General features: G+C 45.9%; 1 protein-coding gene across 5 annotated transcripts in view; it reads right to left on the reverse strand.

Moving 5' to 3' along the window:
- MAPKBP1 (mitogen-activated protein kinase binding protein 1) overlaps positions 1-27727 on the reverse strand; it is a 96809-nt gene that overhangs the window by 32944 nt on the left and 36138 nt on the right. For all 5 annotated transcript variants that reach the window (XM_035539797.2, XM_050711093.1, XM_035539798.2 and 2 more), the window contains exons 4-14: positions 14844-14906; positions 14186-14243; positions 11025-11195; positions 9078-9215; positions 8057-8239; positions 6841-7001; positions 4495-4684; positions 3355-3501; positions 2246-2430; positions 2043-2134; positions 1544-1669 (exon numbers count right to left, since the gene is read on the reverse strand). In XM_035539797.2, the coding sequence (XP_035395690.1) occupies positions 1544-1669; positions 2043-2134; positions 2246-2430; positions 3355-3501; positions 4495-4684; positions 6841-7001; positions 8057-8239; positions 9078-9215; positions 11025-11195; positions 14186-14243; positions 14844-14906 (1514 nt within the window). The remainder of the gene's footprint in view (positions 1-1543; positions 1670-2042; positions 2135-2245; positions 2431-3354; positions 3502-4494; positions 4685-6840; positions 7002-8056; positions 8240-9077; positions 9216-11024; positions 11196-14185; positions 14244-14843; positions 14907-27727) is intronic.

The raw sequence follows: 27727 nt of genomic DNA on the forward strand, positions 1-27727 counted from the left end.
CTGTCTTTTCCCCCAGTAACATGCTCATGTTCTTATTCTGTGTGTGCCACAGCACTCTGTGGCAATATGACAAGAGAAAGGCGGGTCACACTCAGTATAAGCTGAAAATGGACAATAGACAATTTTTAGTCCTCAAAATCAGTCACATATTTCTCGCTGCCCTTTCTTACTCAGGTCAAGATTTCCTTCTTCCCTTAACACTGTTTTGTAACCAATCTATTTCTTCATCAAAGCAACACCTGAAAAACCTCAATGGAATGAAAATGGATACAATATCACACACTTGAGCTGCACCCACTTAGAGCAGGACTGCTTTTAGCTCACAGACTAGCACAATGACCTAAGCTGCCAGGGCTTTCAGTGTGCCTCCCCCATCTCCTAGCTCAGCTGGCTGCACTCAAAGCCAGCTCATTGTAAGACAGAGCTGTCAGAGAACTTTTGCTGGCCTTGGAGCTACTTGAGAAAAAGCCTGAAAGCACCTCAGCAGAGGCTCCCTGAAAGTGCTCCATGAAGCTTCGGCAAGGTCCTTTCACTTGAGCTTTTCATTTGAGAGCTACTTTCAAGGTCAGGTTCTCGTCCTTGAACCCCAACTGAGCAATGCTGCAGCAGCACTGCAGCCACACCTACATCTGGCCATGTACCCCACTGACCCAAACCCTGGCCCACACACTCCGCTTCCTGATTTGAACTCGAACTTGCCTTGCTGCTACAGATTTGCCTGGCAATCGCTGAACTGGGACCAACCTTGCATACCAACTCCAGGCTGACCCTGACTTGCTGATTTGTCTTCCTGGCTTGTTCTTGGACCTGTCTCATCACTATGGATTTGTCTGGTGCTCTGGACTGCTGGCTGAATCTATTTACTGTCACTGGACTTAGTCTGCTCCACCTTGTTTAGGTACTGTGGGACTTTCCCATTGCCAGTGAGGCCACTAGCTCTGCTGGCCTTCCTGTCACCCTTGACTACTGGCTCCTCTTCCCCTGCAGATCAGCCAGTCCTTGTTGCTCCCTGACAATTGCAGCACACCACACCACACTGATGTCTTTGACCACCAGAAGTAACAGAGTGCTGGGGATACAGTGTGCTCCATTATCATGAGTACAAAGCCTCACACTGGTTTGCAATGACAAATTTACTTGTGACTGGTTAATCCCAAAATATTTCTGTGGGGTTTTGGTTTGTTTTTTGTTTTTTGGAGGATGACTGTTCCACAGCAGTTCCTACTAAGAAGAGCGTATAACCATCTGACATCGGTTAAAGGGAGTAAATCATTATAGAAAACAGATTTCTAAAGAAATTCTTGGGGATTCAATCAGGAGAGGATTTTTCAATGAAGAAGAAGGAGAAGGAAAAAATAGATGGGAAAAGGAGGCACCTTCTGTTAGGACTATAGCTACAGATGACAACAAAAAGCAGCAGCAGCTTCAGCCTGACCTACTTTTAGTATTTAAGCAGTTCAAATTACTTCACAGACACAACTATGTCCAATAGGACAAGAGCTGTGTTTAAATCCAACGTTGGAGGGAGGATGTGATTATCTACCTGCAAACTTCACAGCAGTGATGGAAGAAGAATGTTCATCCAGGGTCTGCTGCAGACTGTAGTCCTTTCCAGCATCCAAGACATGAATCAATCTATCCCGACTGGCTGAAGCTAAGAGCTTTAACCCTGTAAGAAAGTTAAAAAGAGGGCAAGACCATTACTGAAAACCCATTTGCTCTTCCAATCACCATTTTAAAACAGCTTCTTAAGTCATCTTAGAAACAAAACATACTGTAGCAAACTGCAGGGATGGATGCTAAGAAATGCCCTTGAATTTCACACCACAATAGCAGACAGAACAAGTTTCAATCTTAACCTACAATATTCCAAGGAAGAGTACATGAAAGATGCCTTTTTCAAAGTCTCGGTCTACTAGCCCAGTGCTACAAGCCTGCTCCAAAATCCATTGAAGGTTCTGACATACCACGGCTGGACATTCTGACTTGTTCAACACTACATTCATATATATGCAAAAGGGAAGGACCTCGATTGCATTTACCTGTGTCAGGTTTGGAGTACTCCAGACATAGGATCTCAGAGTCATGGGCTTCCACCTTCAGCATTTCCTGCAGAGACTGCAACTCATATATCCTAAGACATAACACAGCTGATTTTAGTATGCTTAATAAAACCAGCAAAATCTGGTTTTGATTCTCATGCCTGCCCAGCCCTCACCCTGCACGAGAAGTTACGTGGGATTACCTGAGAGTGCCTATCCTGTCCCCTGAGGCCAGGTGCTCCCCACTGGGACTCACGCAGACAGTGCGTATCCCCACCTTTGTATCCATCACTTGTGTGTCAGCTTTGTCTGCACTTCCTCCTGAGTTGTAATCTGTGTCCAGAAGTACCTGAGTGTTGTCATCTACATAGATGATTTTCATCAAGTCCTGGGAATACAGTAAACCCAGAAAAATATTAACTAGACACAAAATATTAAAGTGAAGTTAGAAACATGGCTCCTGGCCCGCATATAAATTTCATTAGCAGTAATTCTGTAATTGGTGGTAACTTTTAGCTAGGAGCAAACATTTGGTCCCTTCATATTGCAGCATAAAAGTTTCACAGCTGTGTTTCACAACCACCATTTGCAAAAGATTAGCCTTTGGGCTGGAAATTATTAGCATCTCCTGCACAACAAAAAAAGCTCTGGGATTAGTGATTACAATGTAGTAGAGGACAGAGCAGGAACCTGAAAGACTTCTGAGCATCATCCAAGTCAGCCCATGCCTTTTGAAAGGAGTTCAAAAGAAGGAGCTTTTTCCACCATGAGCACATTGCTGAGAACAGGCAGGTTAGGGCTGCTGTGCCCAAAGATCTTCCAACACAACTGGCAGCAGAAGCAAATGCCCATAAGCAATCACTGTACTGTATGAGTATCCTCACCCTTAGTACAGATGAAGTGAGGGTAAAATGTTCCTCATTCAATTCTCTCAAGTCTCTGCCTCATTTAATAGAAATTTCCAAATGAATCTCCAAGTGGTTACACAATACAGAGATTGGGAAAAAGAAAAGCAGCCCTCCTGAAGCATATGGCACGAACTGTTTTGGAAAAGACTAAGCTTGGTGAATCCTTGGGTGATTTATGGAAAAAACAATAGTACCCAGGGCCATTTCAGACAAGCTGTCTTTACATCTGTTATTCCTGTTATGTTTCTTCAGGTCCACGGATTTTACTAGACTTGTGCTCTACTTCCAGAGAAGCCTGTGTTGAGTTAGAGGTCCAGAGAAGTCTGGGCCTTAACTTGAGAATACTTATGCATAAAAAAGTGCAACCCCAAGAGCAAGGCAGTGACCAAACCCTGGGATCTTACATTGCTGAGGATGTTGCGGTGCAGTGCTGTGCCATGAATGTTGGAGCTCTCAGTGTTCCACAGGCGAATGGTGTTGTCAGAGGAGCAGGTGATGAAAGAACCAGGGGGGAGGCATGACTGATTGTTGTCCTTCACCTCTGGATACATCTAAGGGCAGGTAAAAGCAACCTCTGAATGAGAGTGTCCTGCATTGGCATCCTACCAGGAGCAAGTTTCAAAAAAGAGCTGTCCTCTCTGCTTTGTAAAGGTGAGAGCCAGACAGGAGTTCTCCTAAGGAAAACCTGTTTCTAAACCACAGCTTCATATTCACTTCAAACAAATGCTGAATGAGCTTCTCTGAACATCCCTTTAAGAAGCCTGCAATAAGCCAGCATTCTTTGCTCCTAATGGTTCAAAGAGCACATCAAAGACCATGCAACAACACTGTACTGTTGTCTGATAATTTCAAGTACTATTGTGGATTTATAAACCATGAGGAAAGGGAAGTAAGTGATTAATAAATAAATAGAGTCCTCAACCTCTTCACACGTTCTTTCCACTTTTCCTCTTCCTTATAACTGTTAGGATATACATCAACATATTACCAATTGCATTGTTTCCTGTATCTCTGTATCCGTCCCTCTGAGGAAAAGTCAACTAGACAGACTGGAAGACAATAACCACTTGCGAAGCTAATGCAGGATGTACTGGTAAATAGGTTAACAAATCCTGAGCTGAGATCTTATCACTTGTTTCATTCCTTTGCCTTTGGAGCACTTGCTCACCACAGACCTCAAACACCTATTTCTGAGGTCAGCAGTAAACACGCATATTGGTGAAAGAAGCTCTTCCATCCAGCTTTATCCTTTTCTGTCCCTTCTGTCACCTCCCACCTTTTAGTGGTGAGATACATTTTTTTCCCAGTAACACACTGCAATTAAAACATTTGGTCAGCACTTGCAGTGCAGCCAAAGAACTGCCTCCAGCTCCAACCCAAGCCCCATAACAACCACAGTAACCACAGAAAGAAAATTGAGTCAACTCTTTCTCTCCGCTTTAAGTATTTATATTCAAATTTGGCAGCTCTTCAGATGACTTCCCCAAGCACGACTCAAAAACCAAGACTTGCACCTGCAGACGATGTTCCCTGTCTATCTTTACCTCAACGTTCCACACGCAGGAAGAGTGGTACAAAGCAGAGTACACCTTGCCCACTTTCTTCGGGTCTTTGACATCCCACACATACAGGCTGTGGTCATTGTACACACAGGAGAGCCACTGGTTGGTGGGGTCAAACGTCAAAGCAATTGTGTCCGGATACTTCGCATCAGCCATACCAGAGAAAAGACGACTGTGCAAAGAGAGAACAACAGCCTGGTTAACTTGTGCTCTCCTGGGGTCTGAGCAAGGAGGTCAAGTATGGGAGTTCAAATTCACTGCAGGGATCTGGCTTGATGAACAACACACTGCAGCGTATACAGGTGGCGAGAATAGCTGGCTGGGAAGGCCTGTCAGTTGAACAAGAAAAGTCCCAAGGGAAACTAGAAAGTCCCATAGCAAAAGTCATTCTCCTTACCATCCAACCCAGAGTCCCACCACAGGCAGGCATTTTGCTCTCCCTGAATGACCACCAAAGAGGACACTTGATCATCACTCGAGGTCATCATCATTTACCACTGCATAACAAAGTGGTAAAATCCAAGTCAAGCAATCTCAAAAGAAAGGGGAAGATGGAGGAATAACTTTTGATGTGTGCTACCTTCTGTTTACTGATTGCAGGAACTGCGCTTGTGCAGCACCAAGGGGAAGAGTGCTGCTACTTAAAATATAGGAGCACATCAGCACAATGAACAAAGGAATAATTCATTTCAGCTGCCACTTGTCTGACATACTTCCCTTCCACCCCTGCCCAGCACAAAGGCCAGCTTGGGGCTGCTTGGAGCACTCGTGAGATGGGCAACTGCAGATGGGCACAGTCCTTTCTAGGCAGGCAGGTTCTCTGAAGCAAAATTAAATACAGAGGAATTCTGTAGAAGAAGGAAACACTCCCTTTCCCAGGTTATAACACGATTGTGCCAATGAGAACCCTGTATTTCCTCAACAGGGGTCTTCTGTTAAGTGCTGCTGCCATGCACATAGAGAAGGAGCTATCCTCTTGATCTGAGGTGAACACACCCATCTCACAGTGCTGCTAATGGTATTGAATAACGTAATTATAGCCAGAGTGTTAGGGTGTTGAGATCAGGCAATTTAAAAGGACTGATGGAGATGCAGGGTTAAGGGCCAAAATGAATCCAAGTACACCAGGCAATTGGAGCTCTGCTTCTCCAAGTGAAAAACTTTGAGGGCTAAGAGCGCAGCCCAGACCCTATCAAAAAATCAAGTCATGACTACAGTTGTGGGCAGTTGTGGACAACCAGCATCCCACAGAAAGGCTCTGGCATTTGAGGGAATATAAAGAGTCCAGTGTTTTCAAGCTTTTTGGAAGTAATAAAAAAAATGTTAAGATTGTAATCAACCTTAAAAATGCATGCTTAAGAATCACGTGAATGTTTCTACTTGACTGACGGATGAGAGCAGCAGACAGTACTTTTAAAGGGTCTGTGTATGCAATTGCTTGGCTTAGCACCACCAGAAACTGGTAAAACTTTAAACTGAGATAGTTCCTTTTCCAGCTTCATTATTGGATTATCATTCCACTGATCCTCTGGAAGAGGGCTATGTAATGTACTGTTTGAACTTTTTACCTCAAGTTCCCAACAGAAGTTTAGAGAAAACATGCTGAGACGCTCAAGAAAAAAAATAGCATATCTCTGTAGATGTTGGAACTCCAGATATCCACTAGAATGATGGCTGGTGGATTCATACACCTTTGGATTCCTTCTCCCACTAGGAAGAGCAGTGGAAAAGAGGCAACAGAAGACGACTGGGAAATTACCCATCTCAGAAGGTGAGAAATTGAGAGCCAAGGCAGAAGATACTGGGACAATGGAGGAAAACAAAATAAAAAAGTACAAGATTGAGGGAGGAGAAATCCTGAGGGAAACAGTGGGAGATTTGGGTTGATAAAAGATTGCAACAGAGCCTTTGAAAAAATACCACACGAAAGCCTGGGCATCTGTTAACAACGTAAGGAAGTTGCTACAGAGAGTCTTCAGCCCTTACACCAGCAATAAGGAAAAGATGTGCCATGGTACAGAAGCAAATGAAGTGTGCCGCAGCATCCTGTACCCTCTCTGCCTGTTTGCTCAGAGCAAACTACAATCAAAACGCCACCAGACCTGAGCAACTCCAGGGAGATAAGGAAGAAGACGTGCTGTGTAATCTAGCAACCAGCTTTGGGCTTTAGCCCAGCCATGCCAGGCAACGCTGTTAGAACTCAGGGAGATCTACCACACACTGCCAATTTTAGTCCATAAAAAGAGCACAATCCAGATGGCAAAAGCCTGGGGAGCAGTTTTAACCCACACAAGCCTCCCCTGCCCCCTTCAATCCTCTCCACAGTACCTGGCCTCAGTCACACTTGCGATGTCTGTTCCCAAGAAATGCGGCTTCGGCAGCGTGGTGACAAAGTGAAGGTTCAGAGGGTTAAAAATCCGCACAGTGCCATCAGCGCAGCCACAGAAGATGTAATCATGATTCACGGAGATGCAGTTTGCCACAGTGGTCTGAAGAGGACATAGTACAAGGCTTGTGAGCAATGCACTTTCACTGCAAAGGTCACCAAACACACAACAGAGAGAATAGCAAATTGACAGACAAAGGAATCATGGTCAGAGAAGTGAAGTGAACTCGAGCCCTCTGGGACTAAGAAAAAGGCTAAAAATCCAGATTGCTTTCCTGAGGAGCTTCCACCTGAGCCGTATTCTGAACATTGCTTTTTGTTCCTCTGTTACATTCAGTACCACCGTCAGGCAAGCAGCACCTCTCCCTGTAATATTGCACCAATACATTACCTGTCCAAGGGGACAAGAAAAAAAAAAAAAGAAAAAAAAAATGTTCTCCCCCCTTCCAATGGGATCTCTACAAATGGCAGAAAATGGTAAAAATGGACTGTGACGATACGGGGATGAGTTCAATGCAAAACTGTTTTCCAACTTACTGTGAAGCTGTCTGTATTCTGAGCGAGAGTGAAAGGCAGAGTTTAGAGAAGAAAGGAAAGAAAAGAAGAGGCATTTCACTTGAGAGAAAGCATGGAAAGATTTTTGCCTTGGTTTTAATGCATTGGATTCGTTCAGGTGAGCATCCTACATTCAACTGAAATGAAAATTCTGTAAAATTCTTAACTATAGGCCAACCTGCTATTTTAGAATAGCCAAACCCACTACCTCCTACCTAGGGAACCTGTATTTGAGACACACGAGCCAGGTTAGACACTGCAGAGAGTAGAAATCAGAATCCTTCAAATACTCCTACTTACATGGGCCAACTAAGGAAGGACAACACAAGAGTTGCCAAAGCTACTTCAGGACATTGCTTTTCCAGAAGGGCAGTTACCGTAACACTGAGACTTGAGAATGAAAAAGTCTCGATGATTAATAAAATCCCTCTGCCAAGAAGCAATGCCATTTTGTCCGGCTTTCCAACCAGAGTAAGTCACAAAGTGGCAGAGGCCCAATGACTCTTACTGCTGGTGGCCAGCTTGTGCTGAGTGCCCTTTATTATTTGTTGTTCCTGCTCTGCTTCAGAATGAATATTACAGGACAGACAGAACAAAACTCACCCTCAGCTCCACCCATTTGTCTAACAGTCTCTTTTCATTGAATTCACACAGCAGGCCTGAGGATGTGATACAGAAGGTGCTGTCAGCTTTTTTGCCCCTTCCACATGCCACATCTGCAAAGAAGTTGTTCCTTAGCTCTCCAAGCAATCCTGAGCGACCTAGCAAGGGGACTGTAGCATTGACCTACCAATAAAAAAAACAGTTTGTTAGAAACACAGTGAGGCACTCCAGGCAGACAGACTTATTTTATTTTTAAGAACAACAAGCCGTAAGTGCTGAAGAGCCTCAAAGAAAGGGAACTGCAAACAGCTTACAAGGAAATGTAGTGACACGTTTTACTTGCTGCAGACCCACTGGTTGCATAGTGTACTGGGACCATCAGTGGAACAGAATATGGCTAGTGCCACCAAAACTCAGCATAAAAAACATACAACTCAGAGACAGCAACCCCCCCCCAAGAAGAACCACCTTTTTTCATGGCCAATCTGTGATTTATACCAAACGCCAACAGGTGCTCCATGCATGAAGTAGGACTATCTGTTCATAAGCACTCAAAAAATGAGCATTCTGTCGCCCAGAGAAGAAGAGGACAGATAAAAGGTTAAATACTTTACTTGAAACTTCAGAAATAACATTCACAACCTCTTGAGATGCTCATACCAACATCAAACAGCTCTCCCTACTTCTGTGCTGCAAGGAGCTCAATAACTGCAGCTCTTTTCTATTTTTTCTCCTTTGGAATATGTGACTACTAAAGAACAAGCATGATTCTATGCAGCCCCAGCAGCCATGCCTCTGCTTCAGCACAGGATAAAACAAGCTTATGGTGCCTCTGCAGCAGCATGCATTTGCTACCATCCTACAGGGAGATTAAAACCTGAGAGCCAGGTGTGGAGGGCTGCTCCTGAACCTCAGCAAAATCAAAGAATTCCCAGTTCCCACAGCTTAAAAGGGCAAAATCCACCCTGCCATAAGACAAAAGTGCTTGTTCACAGCTTGACCTCAATAAGCTTTTTCTCACCTTGGAGGTTTTGCTATCATCCAGGTACCAGAACTTGATGTGCCGATTTCCAGCAGTGACAAAGTAACTGCAGTCCTCTGAGAATGACACAGCTGTCACTTTACTCGAGACTTTGTTGGCTGCCACTACAATGTTTTTCTGGAAACATAATCATTTAGATAGCTTAATTTCTTTGCTCAGAAGAAAAGGAAACTCATTTCAATTACAGGCATACTCATTACAAGTGCTGCAGCAGGGAAAAGATGAGACCCAAACTATTACCTGTTCACCCCGAATACAATCTCCCCAGCAGAAGCTGGGAGCACTGATTTGGCAGATCAGTTTACATTCAATTTACATTCAATTCCACATCCACATCAACTGGGACTGAGAACAAGTCAGCAGTCACTAGTGACTGCAGGAACTGGCGTCTGAGCCTCCACTTGCTGGTTGCCCAATCACAGGGAGCTCAAAGCAAACCCATTTCCCTTTCTAAACAGAAAGGCACACTGTAGGCGAGCACAAGGAGGAGCTCTCCCAGCCTCCAGGCAGCAGTGTAGGTAAAAGGCACTCAAGATAGGGAACAGATATTTTCCATAAGGAAAACAGTACTAGTTCCTCCATAAATTCTCCCTTCTATTTAAAGGCAGAAAGCTTTATAGAAAGACCCAGAACACTAAAAGCCCACGCCTGTACTAGAAGATACAAAGCAAAATTTGCTGCACCTCTCTGTGCACTTCAAAAGGTCAAAAGTTTAGGAAAAGGAGAAGAAAATGGACTGTGGCAATGATAGGGACATAAAAAGGGAATGGACATTGTCCAAGCAGAACAGGCAGACGACAAGAGCTCCTTGTCCCCAAGACCAGTTCTCAGTTTTACTCCTCCCCGTCTTTCCCCAGGGAGGAGTGGTAGAAGTTTGAGTTTAAAAAATATATATTTTTTTTTACAAAGCCACCTGTATGCAGTCCCACACGTGCTGTGCATTATGTTAATCTTCGAGTTTCTACTTCCATTCGCGTAACTTGAAAGAACCAAAAGACTGAGCACTCCAATTTCCAACCCTGACACACATGCTTAAAGCATCACCACGCAGGTCAGCTATACAAAATAATAGAAAGGCCAAACTTCAGCTCATGTGGGAGAACTAAATTAAAGCATAGGAAATGTGATGAAGAGGGTAACAAACTAAATAAGCAGACTTATAAGCTGCATCACATGAGATTTAACAGATGCACTAAAGTGTGTTTTTTAAAACACATCTTTTAGAGAGGGTTACTGCACCTGAAGAGGTTGCAGGAGCTGACCCAACACATGAATGCTTAGCTTTTACTAATGCAGAAGGCTCCAAGCCTACGTAGCATAAGCCTGCCTACAAATGTGTGTGTTTTTTTGTTTTGTTTTCAATACAAAAAACACACACTTTAATGTTTTTTAATGGATAAGACAAAGGCATTATTTCCACACAATGTTGCCTCAACCCAATGGCAGACAGCGTGGCCTCCATCATCTTTCTTTAAATTCCCATTCCAAATCATCAAGGATGGAATTGAAGCATTACAGATACTGACACAACAAAGGCAAAATGAGCCAAGGGCATCCACTACACCAACAAAGAATCCCTGGTTGATGAGAGTTTCCTTCCTCAACCTCGTAAATTAGCTTTCTAACAAACCTCTAAAAAAGCACAAGGCTTTGACAAGGTTTCAGAGCCCAGGCTTTTCTGACAGGACAGCAAGATGTCAAGCGTCTCCAAGTCTGGAGAATATCCCTGCACTGAAGTGATTTAGACCATCCCTAAGGGACCATAGCTTTCTCTCATGTCCAAGCTTGTCTGCATCTGTGAGTGTCAAAAAAACAAATGCAAAAAAGGGCAGAAAGCAAGACAGAACTGAAATAGCTTAATGACAGACTGCCCACTCTTTTTAATTTAACAACTCTGCAGTCCACTCAACTTCCTGAAGAACTTACCTTCCACGACCACACGTTGACAATCATGTCATGCTGGTACCCCACTGACACAATGTACTTGGAGCTGGGCGAGAATGCCACACAGGCCACCCCATACTTGTGCTCTTGGAGCTCGGCCACCTGGGTTCTCTCAGCGACATCCCACACCCGAACAGCCGGCATGTGTCCACTCTGGAGGGGAGAAGAACACACACAGAACAGGAAACATAACTCTTGAGGGCAGTTCTGACAGATTCAAGCATACATAAGGGGGGGGGGGCTTGGAAAAGATGTCTAGTTGCTGGAATCACAGCAGGGTAAGGTTAGACTCAAGTTCCTTCAAATCTTTAAAGCCCAAGTTGAGGCTGCCAACCTAATGAGCATATGCATTTCAACAGGTGTCTGAAGGCGCTAAGACTACCTCCCTTGCTTTAATCCTTTTCTTACCCTCCTCACAAAACACCCAAAGACTATAACACTACCTTTCATGTACATCCCTGATCTTTGCAAAGGGAATTCATGGCCAGTTTCTGAAAAGGATTACATGACATTGCATCTCTGGACTCAGTGCAATGAAAGGCATTGGACACAACATGGACATCGGAGATCCCAAACCAGGTCATGATGTGACTGTTCAAGTTAATTATCACACACCATTTCAGGGAGGCATCTGGGAGACTAACAGTACCATTTCTGTCACAAAGGTAACACGTGAATGCATGCTGCCTGAAAGAACATGGGCAAGGTAGTACCAGAGAAAGGCATTGAGAGAATAGATGTCCTTTGTCTTTATGTTTGTTCTCAAAAGAAAGAGAAGCTCATAGACTTCAGAAATGCTAAGTCAGCACCTTTTGCCAGACAATTCCATTTTTTTCTTTAGTTATTTGTTATTAAAGAAAAATAAAACAAGAAGCAGAAGATGAGCTGAAATGTTGGCCAAGAAATTGCCTGATGAGCAAATCCTACTCAAGAGTCTATCATGATTTCACGTTGTAACGTTGTAATCTGTCAAAACGGTAGCTTGCCCGATAACATTTCCATGGCAACATGGCAAAACAGTACCTTTTCTGATCAGGGTTAAGTCGTTTGACTGTGTGGGAGAGGCAACTCCGAACACAAGGAGGAGAAATCAAATCTTTAGCAACTCAGAACTGTGAATGTTTAATTGTCTTGTCCAAAAGCTTTGCCAAGCAACTGCTTGTAGCCCAGAAAAGTGCTATGGTCAGATTTTGCTGCAGTTAGTGTAGTTCTCCTGCACAGCAGAGCTCAGGTCTGAAGCTGGCTGTCAAGATGCTACAGTGAGCTAAATCAGCTGCTCTTTCAAGCAATTACTGTACTTAAACAAATGCATATGTGTGTGTATATATATATATATATTTCCTAACATCTTAGCATAAACCTGTGGACCTTAAGAAATTGAATTCATATTCAATCATATAATAAATGTTCACCAAAAGCAAGCTCTGCGTCATCCCCATGCATGAGCAATTTATGCCTCCATAGGGAGAAACAAAATTAATTTTCCTTTGTATTGAAATATTCAAAAGACATTTGATGTGCATGGTATGCCAAGGACAAATCTCTGTGCTCTCCTTCCTGAAAAGCCAGTCGTGCAGGAAGCTAAGTTGCTAAGAGGCAGAATTAGCATGAGGCTGCTAAAAGCGAGTTTGACAAAGTGAACTCAGTAAGCATTTCCCTGGGGGACCACCCACAGGACCAAGCAAGAAGAGGCTGCTGACACCGGCAGGGGACACCACTCCACCAAGTTCGAACTCAGATGTCAGGCATGTGGGAGGATACAAAAAGAGAAATGGCCTTACAACAGGGCAAGAGGAGACATGTTTTGCAACAAGGCAAAAAAAAAACAACACATCAACTTTCAAGTATAACTGGAAAAGCTTTTTTTTTTTGTTTAAATCAAAACTTGCCCTTTGCCCCAGTGAAGTGTCAAACTGGAAAGCTTGGGTTGTCAGTAAGAAAAATATCCACTTCATTTCTAATATCTTTTTCTACCTCACATGAAAAGAATAGAGCAGCAGAGAGGTACAAAAAAAGAGTTTGTTTTTAATTTATTTACTTCTATACACATAAAAGAAAATTACATATAAAATTATAAGGCCTTTTTTTATATACCTTACAACTTCTAGAGGATAAGGAGCAATTAAAAACAAATTACAGTATAAAATCTTGTGCTTTCACTAAAAAGTTAACAACAACAAAATCTCTGATGCTCTGATGGAATATCCATGTTTTTGTTTTTTGTGTGTGTCAAGGTAGCCTCCATCTCAGAACACTACTGTTTCTACTGTTGGCCTAATCCATGCAGGATTCAGGCTAGGGAGCTACCCAGTGGCATGACAGCTGCCATCACAGTGACTGCTCCAGGGACCTCTGGAGTGAACAGCCTCCTTCTTGACAGGGCTGTGATATACTTCTCTGTGGCTGAGGCTCAGGAGGGGACGTGTTTCACACATGCTCACTCCCCATGTCTTACAGAGGCACAGAAACTAATGATAAATTATTATTAATCACACACAAGAGCAAACTGAGCCCAACTATAAGGGGGACAGGCAACATTTCTGTGGATTTCTAACATCCAGCAATTCCAAACTCATGACATACAGTCCATGTTCTGAACTTCTCATGCACAATAGACATGCGGTGGAGTCATCCTTATTCTCCCCCTTAGGCATGTTTGAAAAGAAGTAATTGTCGCCCCCAGCCAAACATACAATGCCAAACCACAGGCACCAGCATCTTTTGTCACTATTCCTAAAGCTTCAATCCACATGCACTTTTCACTTTTTCCACAACACTGTTCAGCTTCAGCTACATCCTAAATCCTGAAGCAACAATGATAAATTCTGTCCAAGATTAAGGACCATCCAAGTACTCTTCACTAGGCTAGAGTAGAGCCATGCTGTGTTCCCTTTCGCTTATTTTCACCCTATTCTTCAGGCCACAGAAGCCACCCCAGAAGATCTGTCCCACAAGCCGATGAAAGAAAGCACACTAAAAAACTGCAAGCAGGAGTCCAGAGCCACCCATAATCCAGCTGGTCCACCCAAAGATACAACATTAAAAGAGATTTCTGTGTAAAGGTAACTCACTGGCTTGTTTTTCCTAACACTCTACCATGCTTCAAAATGTGCTGGACAAGGTGTGTCTCCTCTCACACTTACCTCTCCTGTAACCAAATATTTTCCATCTGGAGAGAAAGCAAGTGCTGTAATTGTTTTCCTAAAACAGAGAAAATGACACTGAGAAACATTTCCAACATGTGATTTCATTTCAATACATCATGACTGGGGAGTAGGCTGGGACAAACTGGAAAGAGGCTCAAATCACATGTAATAGCCTGACATAATAGTTTTCTTTTACCAGACGTCTTAACACTTGCCCTGGTGATTCCCTGGTGCTCAAGTCTGTAGCAGCATGCCTACAGCACTGGAAAAACTCCAGAAGTCAAGGTTTATCTTCATGTTTATGCCTTTATTCCAGATGCAGGACCATGTCCCAGTCCTGGCTCCAATAATGAGGAAATAGTTTCAGGTAAAAAAAAAATCATACAGATACCATGGAGTTCTTGCAATACTCCCTCCATGTCATGCCTGCTAAAGTTCCTCATGAGGCCACAACATTTCTGAGCTGTTGCCTCATCAATAACAGCACCCCACATTAGAAGGAGCTAGAGTCGAGCCAGCAGGCAACCTCTCCCCAAGGCAACCCTCACTGAGAGGGGATTTAGCTGGAGCAACAACAACTCCCACTTTGTTCAAGCCATAAAAACCTTGAAATTCATCTCCCACAGAAAGCAAGCCAGCTTGAAACTTCACTCACCTGGAACTGTTCAGAATATGGTGTTGCTTATTTTTTCTAGGGTTGAACAGCACAACAACACACCTAGATGGAGGAAACAGAAGAACAACATAAGTATTTGTATAAATAAAAAAAAAAAAAAGAGCCATCCTTGCTGGCAGAGCAGCAGCATAAGCAGCCCCAAAAAGCTGTGCCATACCCCAGCCTCATAGGCTGAGCTGTGCTTAACTGGGAAGTGCAAAGGAAGAATTGCACGTCTCTCCCATGTTGAGGTATACCGTGTGCTAGTATCATAAATAATTGTCTCTTGCATCTGTGAGCCCTGAGTCTCTGATTGTTCAAGCTGTACATAAAGATTAGTCATGAAAGTCTATGCAATGGCCCTAATGGATTAGGTTCCCTGCCATAAACATGACCCTATGTACTGAGCACCAAACCATCACGTCTAGACCAGAGCAAGAATGTCAGGATGAAGGAAAGAGGTCCTCTTTCAGAAAAGCTCAGGGTTGGGATGAGGAGCTGTACCTTGTCCATAACACTAGAAAGGACAGAAAGCTGTTGAGTATAGCATGGTGGCTATACTTGAGGTGGCTGGCCGGTTAAGAAGTGAAAAACTATGATGCCAAAACCTATTGACCTGAGGGACATATCTGAATAAACAACTTGCTTAGGGGCTCTGCAGAAATCTCTATTACTTGCTTCTGCAGCTCATCTGAAACTCCTGGTAAGCAATATAATCACCTCCATCAGGAGCAACCCAGTCGCTGGCTGGGAGGGGCGTGAAGGAGAAGAGGCTCTTCTTCCCCACAGATATTTCCAATAGCTTGTTGCCTTGGTGTCTCAGCCTGGAGTATTCCCAGGCCCTGCATCTTCCCCACTCTCCACAAACACTTAACACAATTTCAAAAATCCTCATGTAACAGCATTTGTCTTGTCTTGTAGAAGAGAGCAGTAGCCAGTGGATATGAAAAAAAAACAAAACACCCCCACACAAGGCCCTTCCTGCTCTCGCCTGAAAGCATAAAAGGAAGGGAAAATTGGCCTCAGGCAGAACAGCAATTGCTCTAATGACTTGGTGCCCTGTCTCTCACTTCACCTCTAAAACAGAAATCGTGGCTTTTGTCTCTCACTCTGTATGTGCACACTGCCAGAGCTCGGAGGCCCGGCTCCTCCTCCCGCAGCTGTGCCAGCAGAGCACTGAAGGATGCCCCGGCCCCGCTGCCAGCAGCCCTCACTGCTGGGGACTTCACTCACGTCACCGTCACGCTGGGGCTCACCCACGACGTGTGCCAGGCCACAGACACCAGTCACAGGAGAAACACAGGAGGGAGAAGTTGTAGAGCTGGCCTGAAGCAGCCAAGCAGAAAGGCAAAAGCTGAGCCATCGCAGGAGCCAACTTTTGACGCAGGCTGCAAACCCGTGCCCTGGGCAGCACGGCGCTGCGCTTGCCAACACCGGGTCCTCCTGGCCCCTCTCTGTGCTCCCAGCAGCGGTCAGGGCGAGCAGTGCTGCAGGCACGGCTCAGGTTTGACAGGGTCTCACCTGAGCTGGCAGGTGTGCATTTTGAGAGGGAAAAGAGAAGAGGAAGGAGGACTGACGCACCAAGGCCTTGCGCTCAGAACCCTTGAGCTGCCACACTCCACTAACATCACTAGCTCAAAGCAGACACTGTCAGAGGGTACCAAAGCTTTAACCTCCACGTCACCAACCAGTCACAAGAAATGCCCCCAGTCAGACTGTTCTACATTTCCACCCATGCCTCACACAAAAGGCCAAGGTCATAAAAGCACCAAACTTTCCTAACGGTTAAGTCAGACAGCCACGACCAGAGACACAATCTTGTGAAAGAGCAGTGAAAGTGTAAATAAGGAGCCCATTCAGACTGGGACTGAGCCTTCCACGCTTTTCACCCCAGAGAACAAAACTCGGAAGTTTCAAGTCAAAGCTATGCTATTTATTTCTGAAGGATTAGTGTAAAGAAGCAGGTGGTTTGTGATCCATTAACAAGTCAGGGGAGGTTAAGCCTTGCAAATCACAAGATATGAAATAGGAAGTTAGCAGATGTGAGAATCCATCTAATCCCAAGACTTCAGCTAAGCAGAAAAGCAAAGTAAAACTCCATTCTGTGAAGTTGGATAGGTTTAATGGACAAAAATCCTGCTGGGTTATGACTGATGAATTTTGCTCACAATAAGCTTCAAAGAAAGCATTAGAAAGAATCAAGGAAAGACACAACATCCTGACAAATACCTTCCTATGCATCCTGCACAGAAAAAAGACTTCAGAGAAGTGAACACAGTCTAAAAACACAGGAAAGATGCAAAAAACAAGCCACAGTCTTCAAACCAGGCAAGCAAACAAACCACTTCCTAGAATAGTATAGTGAAACGCTAAAGGCTTTGCCCTTAGTAACTTACACAGCAGAGCCTTTGACCACTTACAATCATGAGTTTTAGCTTGAATGTGCTCCAGAGCTGGCTGTCTCCCTGCCAGCCTGCCTTCCTGCAGGCTTCCTCGCCCCTTCTTAGCTCCCAGAGAAGACCAGGCCCCACAGGGGAGGCGAGGGCCCCCCAGCTCACACACGAACTGACAAAGCACTCCAGCAGCCACGCAGGCTCTAGTCCCACAGCAGCAGGCACAGACATGGATATTTTAACTCTGTCTTAACACACCTATGTCAGATTCACTGAGTCAGATTCATAATGAACAAACACTATCTGGAAGGGAAAAAGAAAAAGTCAGTGTCTCCTTACTAGACTGCATTTGGTGCATTGATTTATGCCACAAAAAGGTCACTTTAACCCATATTTTTACAGAAACAAGTTCGCAAGTGGTTATATTGAGTTGTAAACCACATTTGCTAATTGATTATGGCCTTGTATACCAATAAAGTTATTTGGCTAGGCTAAACTAGTCTTTTCAACTTGCTTTCTTAAATGAGCTGCTACCCAACAACAGCTACCCCACTGCTCTGCTGGTTTTCCACCATCACCCTCCTGTCTGCCACACACAGGGGCAATGACGACTCCGGGCAGCTCCAAGAGTACCTTATTCAGCAGGATGGCAGCCAGGAGCCACACATCCCACGGCAGGGCACAGGCACTGTTCTGGGAGTCAGCAGCACCTGACTTGGAAAACTGGCTCCCTCTCAAAATGCATGGGAAGGTGTGCAGTCGTGGAGAGCACATCTCAAAGAGCAGAAGTTAACTAGTTTCACCATTGTAACCACTTCTGAGTGTTCAGGGCGACCTCAGTGCCTGCTCAGACACTTGCAGCTCAGCTCGGCATGGCCCCGGCGCAGCTCCTCCACCCCACGCAGCCAGCAAGTCATTCTTCAGCAGAACCTGCAGCAGTTCTCCAGACAAGGTAGCTCAGAGCCCATGGGGATGCTGGGCGTGCTGTTTTAACAAGGTAAATTGGTCTAGCAAAATACAGGGAATGGAGACAAGGAATGGTCAGATCTCTGACCCACCTATTCAATGCTTCCTCCAACTTCATTATGGCTACCAAGCCCTCAGGAGACTCAAAGTACCTACTCCTTTCCGTTTATACTGGCTTTAATCTTAGTCAAAATAATAAAAAAAATTACCATGGAAAATTGCATATAAGAGCATACACCCATCTATCCGCCCTACACTTTTGTCTGCTGCTTTATAGGACCGCATTCAGCATTTTACAGCCAGAGGGGTGGAAAGGACGCAAGGGATGAGAGCACTCAGCTTTTTGTTCCTAGCCTCCCACTGTGGATGCAGACCAAGCAAAGTACTTCAGACATGCACTGTATAATGGTCACATCACCTCTCTGCCCACCCCACCCCTTCCCCAAACTGAAGCTGTCAAAACAAACTCAAGTTCTCAAGGCACTTTTGTCTGTAGAGAACTTTTTCAATGCTAGTGCCAACATGAAAACTAACACCAGCTTCAAAAGCACCTCACATGGGACCTACAAACACCACTGACCTAGTGCACTCGAGCTGTTCAGAAGGTCAGCATTGTTAGCAACCTTGTTTCAGCACAAACTCTACCTTCTCTGCAGCTGCAGGCAGGGCTCGATGACATCAGCATCTTTTCATCCATGAATAAATACATCCTGATTTCCAAGACATTTACAGAAAATATTCACTGCCATACGGATTACTGCTGTACAAACCGTCTATCAGCCAGCTGAGATCAAGTGTCTTGTTTGTTTGCATGCTGGTTCCTGCAGGGGCCATTGGCAATTGCACACATATTTAAGGAATTATTTCTAGGTCTATGATGTCACCCACAACCTTCAAGCAACACCTTCCTGATGCGAGCAGCTTTTAAAGACAAGTTGGCTGCGGATTCCCTCCCAGGTCTCCTCTTCCCCATGGGGCACCCAGGTAACTTCAAACACAAACAAAGGACAGAATCGTCTGTCACAGCTACGTCAAGGATTTTTGCAGACAGCTCCATCAGGGAGCCCATGTGGGTCAGGCAGCAAGGAAGCAGGGAAAGGCCCCTGGCAGAGTTTTCCAAACCTCCATGAAGGCGCAGCCCTATCTTGCACACGCACAACTGTGCACCATATATGCAGATAAAAAGCTGGTGTTGTTTCAAAGGGGGAAAAGAGGAGGGGAAGGAGTGTCCAAACAGTTCCCATTGGCTCCTGCAAAAGGAAAAAAAGCCCAAAGTATAAAAAAGAAGCAATTTCCCTAAGCTAAATATAGGAGCAGGAATGGAGAGGAATCGGACGTCAGTATCACATTTACATGAAGCATCTGACTCACTAAGTCAGCAGCAGCGGATCACCCCGTGCCCCCCCCTTTTACTTCTGCCCCTCCTCCTACCAGCTTCACTCCTGTTGTTCCCCAGATCCTAGTTCCTGAACATCTCCTCATTGCCCTCCTTGCACATCCCTCCAGTCTCAGCTGCCTTCCTCCACCCACTTTCTTCCTCACCCTTCTTCAGCAAGCTAATATCAAACAGATCTCTGCACAAGTCAGTTTTCTCCGTCCCTTCCCTCTGCAGGACACCCACCCCTCCAGGAAAATGAGAAGTCAGCGATTGCATTCCTTTCCCAAGTTATCCATCAACCAGCATTGCCCTATCTTGCAGGACGCAGGACCAGAGGCCGAGTTCACAGGTCCAATCCTCCTCTCCTAAATGTATATAGTTTATGCTGGAAAGAGACTGTTGTATGGAGGAAAGAAAACTCCATTAAGATGCCCAAACCAATTTTGGCTACCCCTCCCCCCCAATAGTTTCCTTTCATGCTGCTGCAAGGATAAATGAAAAGAGCAAACAGTCCCATCCCTTCAAAATTAGTCCATTTCTCACTTTCTGGCTCATACTCTGCTCTCTTCCCCAGACCCAAAGCTATTCAAATGAGACTGCAACAGCTTCCTACGCACAAAATGCATGAAAAAGAAAAAAGGCATTGATAAGAACAAAATCTTTTTTACACTGCACTGGTTGCCAAGGGAAGCTTGATCAGAGTGAAGCAGTGTCTACAAAAGCTGGTGTTAATTTTCTGTGTTGCAATTCTTCCTGCCAAAAAGCTTCTTTAATTCATAGCCAGTACTGGGAGTGGGTTAACAGCGATGAGAGAGGACGTGCACGTTGACTATGTAACTGAATAGGTATTTTCATGCAAGCTATATTAATTAAATGCATTCTGAGAAGAAAGGCGTATCTGTTGAGAGGTTAAGAGTTGGGTATCGTTGCCTGAGAACAAAAGGCTTCAGAGCTCCCTGCACCAAACCATGACCAAGAAGACCAGAAGAACAGCAGTTAGAGATGCAGAGAAATTCATGCTTCAGAAACAAACACAGGCTAATGGAAAGACACGACTGCTGAACAAGAAACCCACTTTAAAAAAAAAAAAAGTCATCCATACATGTAAGCATTGCTAGGCTAAGAGAGTAGAAATTTCTGGTTGCCAACCTGGGACACACCTGTTTTGCTAAAAAGGCTGGGTGGCACCCCAAACCTGCAGGACTGGGAACTAAAATGCAGCACAAAAAAGGCTCTGCTCCAAAAAACACAAGAATGGCCACACCAGATCAAACTCAGGTCCAGTATCTTGCCTCCAACAGCAGCCAAAAGCACAGGCCTAGGGAAGAACACAGCAGATTGTAAAGATACTTTCCAGACTGCTCTTCCAGCCTCCAAGAATTTGGCAGTCGGAGCTATCTTAAGCCAGTGGGAGAAAGATTCTTGGTTTTGACCCATCTACCAGCATCAGCACAGCCTCAGCCAAACTGAGTTTTAGCCAGCTAGCTCCCACCTGCACAAGTCTCTCGTGTATTTAGACCAATCCATAAAAATTTAGAGCTTTGTGCCTTCAGGCCTCTCCTCTTCAAAATCTCTGACAAAAATGGGAGAAATCATAGGGGGAGCCTGCAAAACAGCATTGGTCCCCACAGCTTCCCCTGCCACACAGCCACCACAGGGCATTTCTCTCCACAGGTCTTCTCCATCACACGTAATGGAAGCAGGAAATCCGATGAAAATCTGGTTGCACCCACACATAGAGAGGGAAAGCAACACAATAAATTCAGCCTAGAAGGTAGAGCAGAACTGACAAGAAGGATTTGTAGAAATAACCCTCAAAGGGACAAAGGCAGCCTCTGCTCCCCTGCCACCCAGCCTCTCCTGAACTCACACCAGTCATTACTGATAGCCCAGACTGGACTTGTCTGAGGGAACACAAGACGAAGGAGCCTAATGACCTCTCTGCCCAGTGCCACTGGCTTTGCATAACCACAGGACAGTGCTCTGATTGCTGTCCTCAGCCGAGGCAGGGTAACACCAGTGCCAGCTCACTTCCCAGTCATCCTCCAACGCACTGGGAAGAGCAAAGCATGCAAGAGGACAACTGCTGCATCCCCAACTATGGCAGCCTCAAAATGCTCCTCCCAAAAACCTGTGCCTATGGGATCTACTGGCCTCCATAGAAAGAGGCCACGGGGGGACAGGGCTTGGTGCTCCTGACTTTCACAATGCCAGTGCAGGTTCCTGCTGTGCATGGTGAACCACTTCCACTGGCAGCTCTCAGCAGCCCCTTCACATCTACCAGACTGTTTCTTTAAAACAACCAGTTACATGTCTAGCCTTAAGCTGCAGGTGGCAGGAAACGGATACACAGATTTGAAAAGATACCCAAGATACTGTAAAATAAGACGTCCAAAACCTCAGTGCATAAGTGGATGAAAAGATCTAATATGGAGGAGAGGTTGTGAGTGTTTGCCAATCCAGGCCCCTCTTATTCCATAAAAAAGACAGCGCTGAAGTTTCAGCTCTAACAAGAACACAGAGGAAAACCTGGAGGGCTGAAGGAGTCCTGCCTGCCTCATACCAGAGCAAGGGCACTGCCTGTCATATGCACTGGCCACGATTATTTTCAACTGGTCCTACTGATCTCTCTTCAATGTATCCTCATCCCCTTGGAACAAAACTCCAATGCTAGGTTATTTCAAGGTATTTTTTAAGGGGCAGGGTGGAAGGAGGAAGAGCTTTAAGACTGGCAACCCTTCTAACACTGGCCAAGCATAAGCACAGGATGATGATTCAGGACAACAAAGCCAGGCTCTGCACTTCACACAAAATGGATGCAGGGACACAATGGATGCCCAGGTCCTGCCTCCCTTGTGTAAGCCACATCCAACTCCCCAGCAGCCCTGCTGGAGCCAGAGACACAACAACAGTGCTCTCAGGAGGGTGACGGCTTTCTGCAGCACTGCACAACGAGGAGGCACCTCTCATGGGGGGCAGAGCTGGGCCACGTGGCCACTGTGAAAGATCTGGACAAGAAACATGTGGGGGGGAAACAGAGGGGTGAAACAAGCTCAGAGGAAAACCTAAACTAAGTCTAAAGCAGCGTACTAACCGGGAATTGTTACAGTTGCAAGGAAGATGAAAATGACTCAAATCAATTGTTGCAGCTCACGGCTGCCTAGTCACCAGTGATTCAGCAGGAACTTCAGCTTCAATTCCCTTCAGTGCTCCAAAGCCAGGAGAGGAAGAAAAACCTCCTGGATTAGAATTGTGCTGCTTAGGAACCTGGATAAAACCCTCTTCCAGCAGGCCTAAGGACAGGCCACTTCCTCTGTGGAACATCCCTTCTCCTCCTCCAGCCCGTAGCAGCGGGAGGTGGAACAACAAAGCCAGGCAAAGCAGCAGCCACACGTACACACACTGAACTGTGTGTCAGCCTGCACGTCTGAGCAGCTTCAAAGGGCATACGGCATAGATGACACATGCATGTGCACCAATACATACACCTTCAAGCATACATACGTGTATATATACACGTGGCTCGTGACTGACTATATAAAATACTGGGTCCACATTCCTCCTTCTCCCTCCAAAACCACTCACTTCCCTTAAGGCGGGCAAGCGATGCCAGCAATACACCTACATGAACTTTTAAATCGACTGGGCTGGGAGTAGGAGTTGCAGAATTGTGTTTTATTTCAGTGCTCTTGGCAAACACCACTGAACACTGCAAAGCAGCAGCAGCCCCGGGGGCTAGAGCAATGAGCAACTGATGACAGGAAGGCTAGAGGAATAAAAGGCTCACCGAGACAGTTCATGACAAGGAATTGTGCTGATCAGTTAGGCAGGAGAGACTGAGAAGCAGTAGAAAATGGAGCCTTGAGCAGAACCTGACTGGTCTCAAGTGCTACTAAGATGATTGAAGCAAAAAACCAGAACACAGCTGCAGACCTGAGGAGCTTTCACCAGGGCAGTGAATGTAACTTTTTCCAGGATGGATGCTCTGGAATCACAGCATGCTGAGGTGTTGTTCATTTTTGAGAAAGGGCTTGTCTCCATACACTTAGGACTTCTCCCAGAGTTATGGCTGCCACAGGCACATCAACAAGCAGAAGAGAACATCTCTCAGTCCTTACAGAGCAGCCAAGACACCTGCTTCAGGGATCTCCTGCTCCCCAGCCATGCTCCACCCCTCCCTCCTCTAACTCCCAAGAGCCAGTTCCTCTTCCACCAGCAGCTGGCCGACAGCCCCAGATTTGTCTTCCATAGCACAAGTGAAAAACCCGAGGTGCCAAAACCCCTGTGTTTGGAGGAGGAGGATGAACAGCAAGAAGCTGCAAACAATGTATAGCCCTGTAACATGGTATTGCCATTCTCAGCAACAGGCTGTGAGCTTTGTACTGAGCCTGAAAGCCCTCAGGCCTGTGGGGCTCGCTCTGTCTGAACTTTTCTTGACCTGCCTATAGCTTTGTTTCACTTGGGTTAGCTGTGATAGCAGTTTCTCTAACTGGCCAGGTGTCTGTGGCTCATTTGTTTTACTTGTTTACCTTTGTGTGATACAGCCACAGTTTTATATAAATAACAGTAACAAGCAGATACTTTATGTAGAATGTGGTATTTACAACCAACACAGTGATGTAGTGGAGAGAAACGCAGGCACGGTGTGATAGCAGAGGCCTTGAGAAGCGGAGAGGCGACGCTGCACAGAGCAGTAGAGGCATGGGGTGATAAGAGGTGAGGCACCTGCTTGGCAGCAGAGACCCCACAGCTCTGGGCAACTCACCCACGGTCAGAGAAAGTAATACAGACCTGGAGCTGGACAAAACTGGAGTAACAAAGAAACAATACCTAACATGCATAAAAGGCACCATACAAAGTGAATTCAGAAGTAACATGGAGCTGCAGACCAGCTAGGAAACAGAAAGGTGTAAAAGCATGTTAGCAAGTATTTTAATAAAGTCACCTCAAACAGACCCTGGACTGAGGAAGAAGCAGGCAGCCACATCCACATCACATTCCTCCCTGCGAAGGACTGCAAAGGCTGAACACTTACGGTTTTACCCTCTAGCTACTGCCTTTGAAGATCCAGAGGAAGAACACAAGGGTGAGCATAACGCCATGCACAAGGGACAGAAATGAAGAAATGCGTTGCAGTTTTAGTTGTATTATCCCCATTACTGAGACTTTCTGTATAGAAGTATTCTAATGCATTATTATTCTCTTTTTCATGTAACAGTTAGTGGTAGACTAATACTGGTTCCTGAATCACAGTTCTGAGATTTCAGTTATATTAACAATAAATTATTGCCTTTTTGATATATACATGCGCACACACATATATAAGGGGTGTTTTCTCTTTGTCACGCTCAAAATGCTTATAGGCAAAGTCCAAAGGCAATGCCTGGGAGAAGAGGAAAGAAAATGCACAGATCTAGGGGAAGAGGAAACAGTCAAAGACAAGAGAAGACAAGAAGAAACTTTTCTTTTGTTTTTAATAAAAAACAAACAGTCATTCAGAGGGGAAGACAAGAACGACACAGATATAGAAAAGCAAAGTTTACAAGAAAATTACTGCAGAAACATGAAATCGGCCACCAAGCTGTGAGCAGACTCAGCTCTCCAGCCCAACTGAGAAAGGCTGTGAGCTCCCCCCGAGGCACCCTCCTGGGAGCGAGCAGCTCCCTGAAAAGATGCACAGCCCCAGCTGGGATTACACAAGAACATCTAGATTTACACTTCAGGTCTGCGCTGACTTCCCTGTAAGTGCAGTTCCTACCATGCCACAAAGTCTTGAAAGCTGAAGTTTCTTCCTTTTAAAATCGAGTTGCAGAGGAAAACCACATCCCACTTGCAAACAATTGGCCAACACCTCTGTTTCCAGCAGCAAGTGCAGCCAGAGGATTCCCTCACCATACCAGAGCAGCTCCTGGGCACCACGGAGAAAGCTCTATGCATCAAACTCATCAGCTGGGGCAGACGAACGTGGCAGCTCGTGGCAGGTGCCTCGGGGCTGTAATTGTTTTACCGCTAGCAGTCAGCGTAGCCGATATTACAGTGACATCAATCACGAGAGCAAAACAAGGAGTAATGCAATTTAACTCCCCCTGGTCGCATCTAATTAACCCTCCGGAGGAAGCAGCCAGCAGCAGGGCTGTCTCGCAGCCCCCTCCCCACAGCCATCGTCCCCCTGCGAGGAGGCTTGGGCAGGCAGCAGGCAGCAACGCGCTGTGGCAGGCCCCTGCAGCGGCCAACAACCCAGTACTGCTCTCGCCTGCATTCCTGAGCAGACACAGCAAAAGCTCCGCTGTGGCAGAGAAACTGGAGCAGCTTTTCCCTCTGAATGCTTCGGTAAGCATAATTCCTGCAGTATCTACATAAGAGCGTCGGAGACGGAACAACCCCACTTCTTTGACAGCGTGGCGTTAAGGAATTGCCTGCTCCCAGCAGTCAGCTGCTGTAGCCTCATCTCGGCGTCCTCGGGCAGCAGGCTGCCAGGCACAGCGAAACGGCAAGGGAGCCTCCTGCCAACTCTGCCCACTCCAGAGCCCTCCAAAGCCCAGGCTGGCTGCTGCTGGAAGAGGGGGCACGAGAAGCTTGCTGGGACCCACGCTCCAAGGCCCAAAAGCTCAGAGCTCTGTCCGGCTCTGCCCCAGCAGTGTGGCTTCCCCAGGCAGGAACAGCTCGGATGTTCTCAGCTTGGCAAAACTCAGTTCTGCCTACATGGTGTTTTGTAGGAGCCCTGTGACAGCTGTGGCTTTAATGGAGGATGAACATTTACCTCTGCTTTGCCTGTAGCTCAGATAATATAGAGTACTTTAACTGCACTCAGATTTTTTTTCAGAATAGCTAATGAGCAGTAGTTGTCATAAGACCTGAAAAGACAGCTTTCCTGGAAGGAGAAACAACCATGATAAGATCCCTCTGCTTTCTCATACACCTCTCCCTCGTCACAGAAACGTGGCACGGTTGGAGTACATGGAGCACTGGGTCAGCATTGTCAAAGCATGCTGACCAACACTGGGATTTGGACAAGGAAGCAGCTGATGCCAGCCCTGCCAGGCCCTGGCCGCCAGCAGAAGCAGCAGGCAGTGCCCAGAGCAGGCTGGGGCACTGGGCACACACTGCGGGGTGCAGCCGCCAGCGCTGGCCCACGGGGAGTGCCAGGTCCCGTGTCTGGTTCCTAAGCAATACTCACTGCACTCGTGGGCATGCTCACGATTAACAAAATACACCACTTCTTGGCACTTCTTAGCCATCCTGTCAAGTAGGATGCTGCTTCACCTTTAACTTGTTGCCTTTCTGACACGGCTGAAACCTGAGACCATCCCCAGTGCCAGGTCTTCCAGGAAGAGGGAAACGAGCGTCTCCCCCTTGTTCACACCTGGCGACGGGGTATGTACTTTGGACTCCACGTACTTCTTTCAAGTTAAACTCCACAATTTGTGTAAACGTTGCCAGGAGACACAGAGCTTGTTTTGAGATTCTTAGAGAGGGTGGAGCTCAGCCGAGGCGGTTGGTATCTCATTTTCATCCCAGACTTTGCCGTTCAGTCCCCATTCCCCCCCCTTGCTCTTATGCAAGCTTAGGACTTGGCTCACAAGCCTGTCCTCTTGCCGCACCAAGGCACTGGTTGCTGGGAGGTTGGGCTGCTCCAGGGGCATGGAGCAGGTAGGGAGGCACGCAGGTTGCTACCTGCAGGCACACGGCTCTCAGCCTGCCCCCTCCTTTCTCAGGACACAGCCAACCCCAGGGGCTTGCAGGGCATTGAGCTGAGAAAAGGCCTGCGTGTTCCCAAATAGCCAAGCTTTGCAACAGCTCCTCTTCCCTATCCCAAGGACACGCAATAGATTGCCAAATCAGTCAAAGCTTCCCACTTGCAGAGCTCTACCAGAGCGCACAGCACTGTTTTTAAATAAAGCAGGCATGTTTGTTCTCTCACTGCAATTTCTTTGTGCATAAACTGTGAATGACCCTCACTACAGGACTGCTTGGTTAATGAGATCAAAGCACAAAGTAACAAACTGGCCCTCCACAGGGGATTAATTTCTAGCTTGCCTCCCAGTTTAAAATTCAAATGCAATTGGCACGTTTTGGTACATAGTGAAAGAGTGAGGACAACCAATGTTTCTGTTGATAAATAAGGGAGGCTGAAGTCAGCTATGAAA

Source organism: Cygnus atratus, chromosome 5 (assembly GCF_013377495.2).
Source record: "Cygnus atratus isolate AKBS03 ecotype Queensland, Australia chromosome 5, CAtr_DNAZoo_HiC_assembly, whole genome shotgun sequence".
Lineage (NCBI taxonomy): Eukaryota > Metazoa > Chordata > Aves > Anseriformes > Anatidae > Cygnus > Cygnus atratus.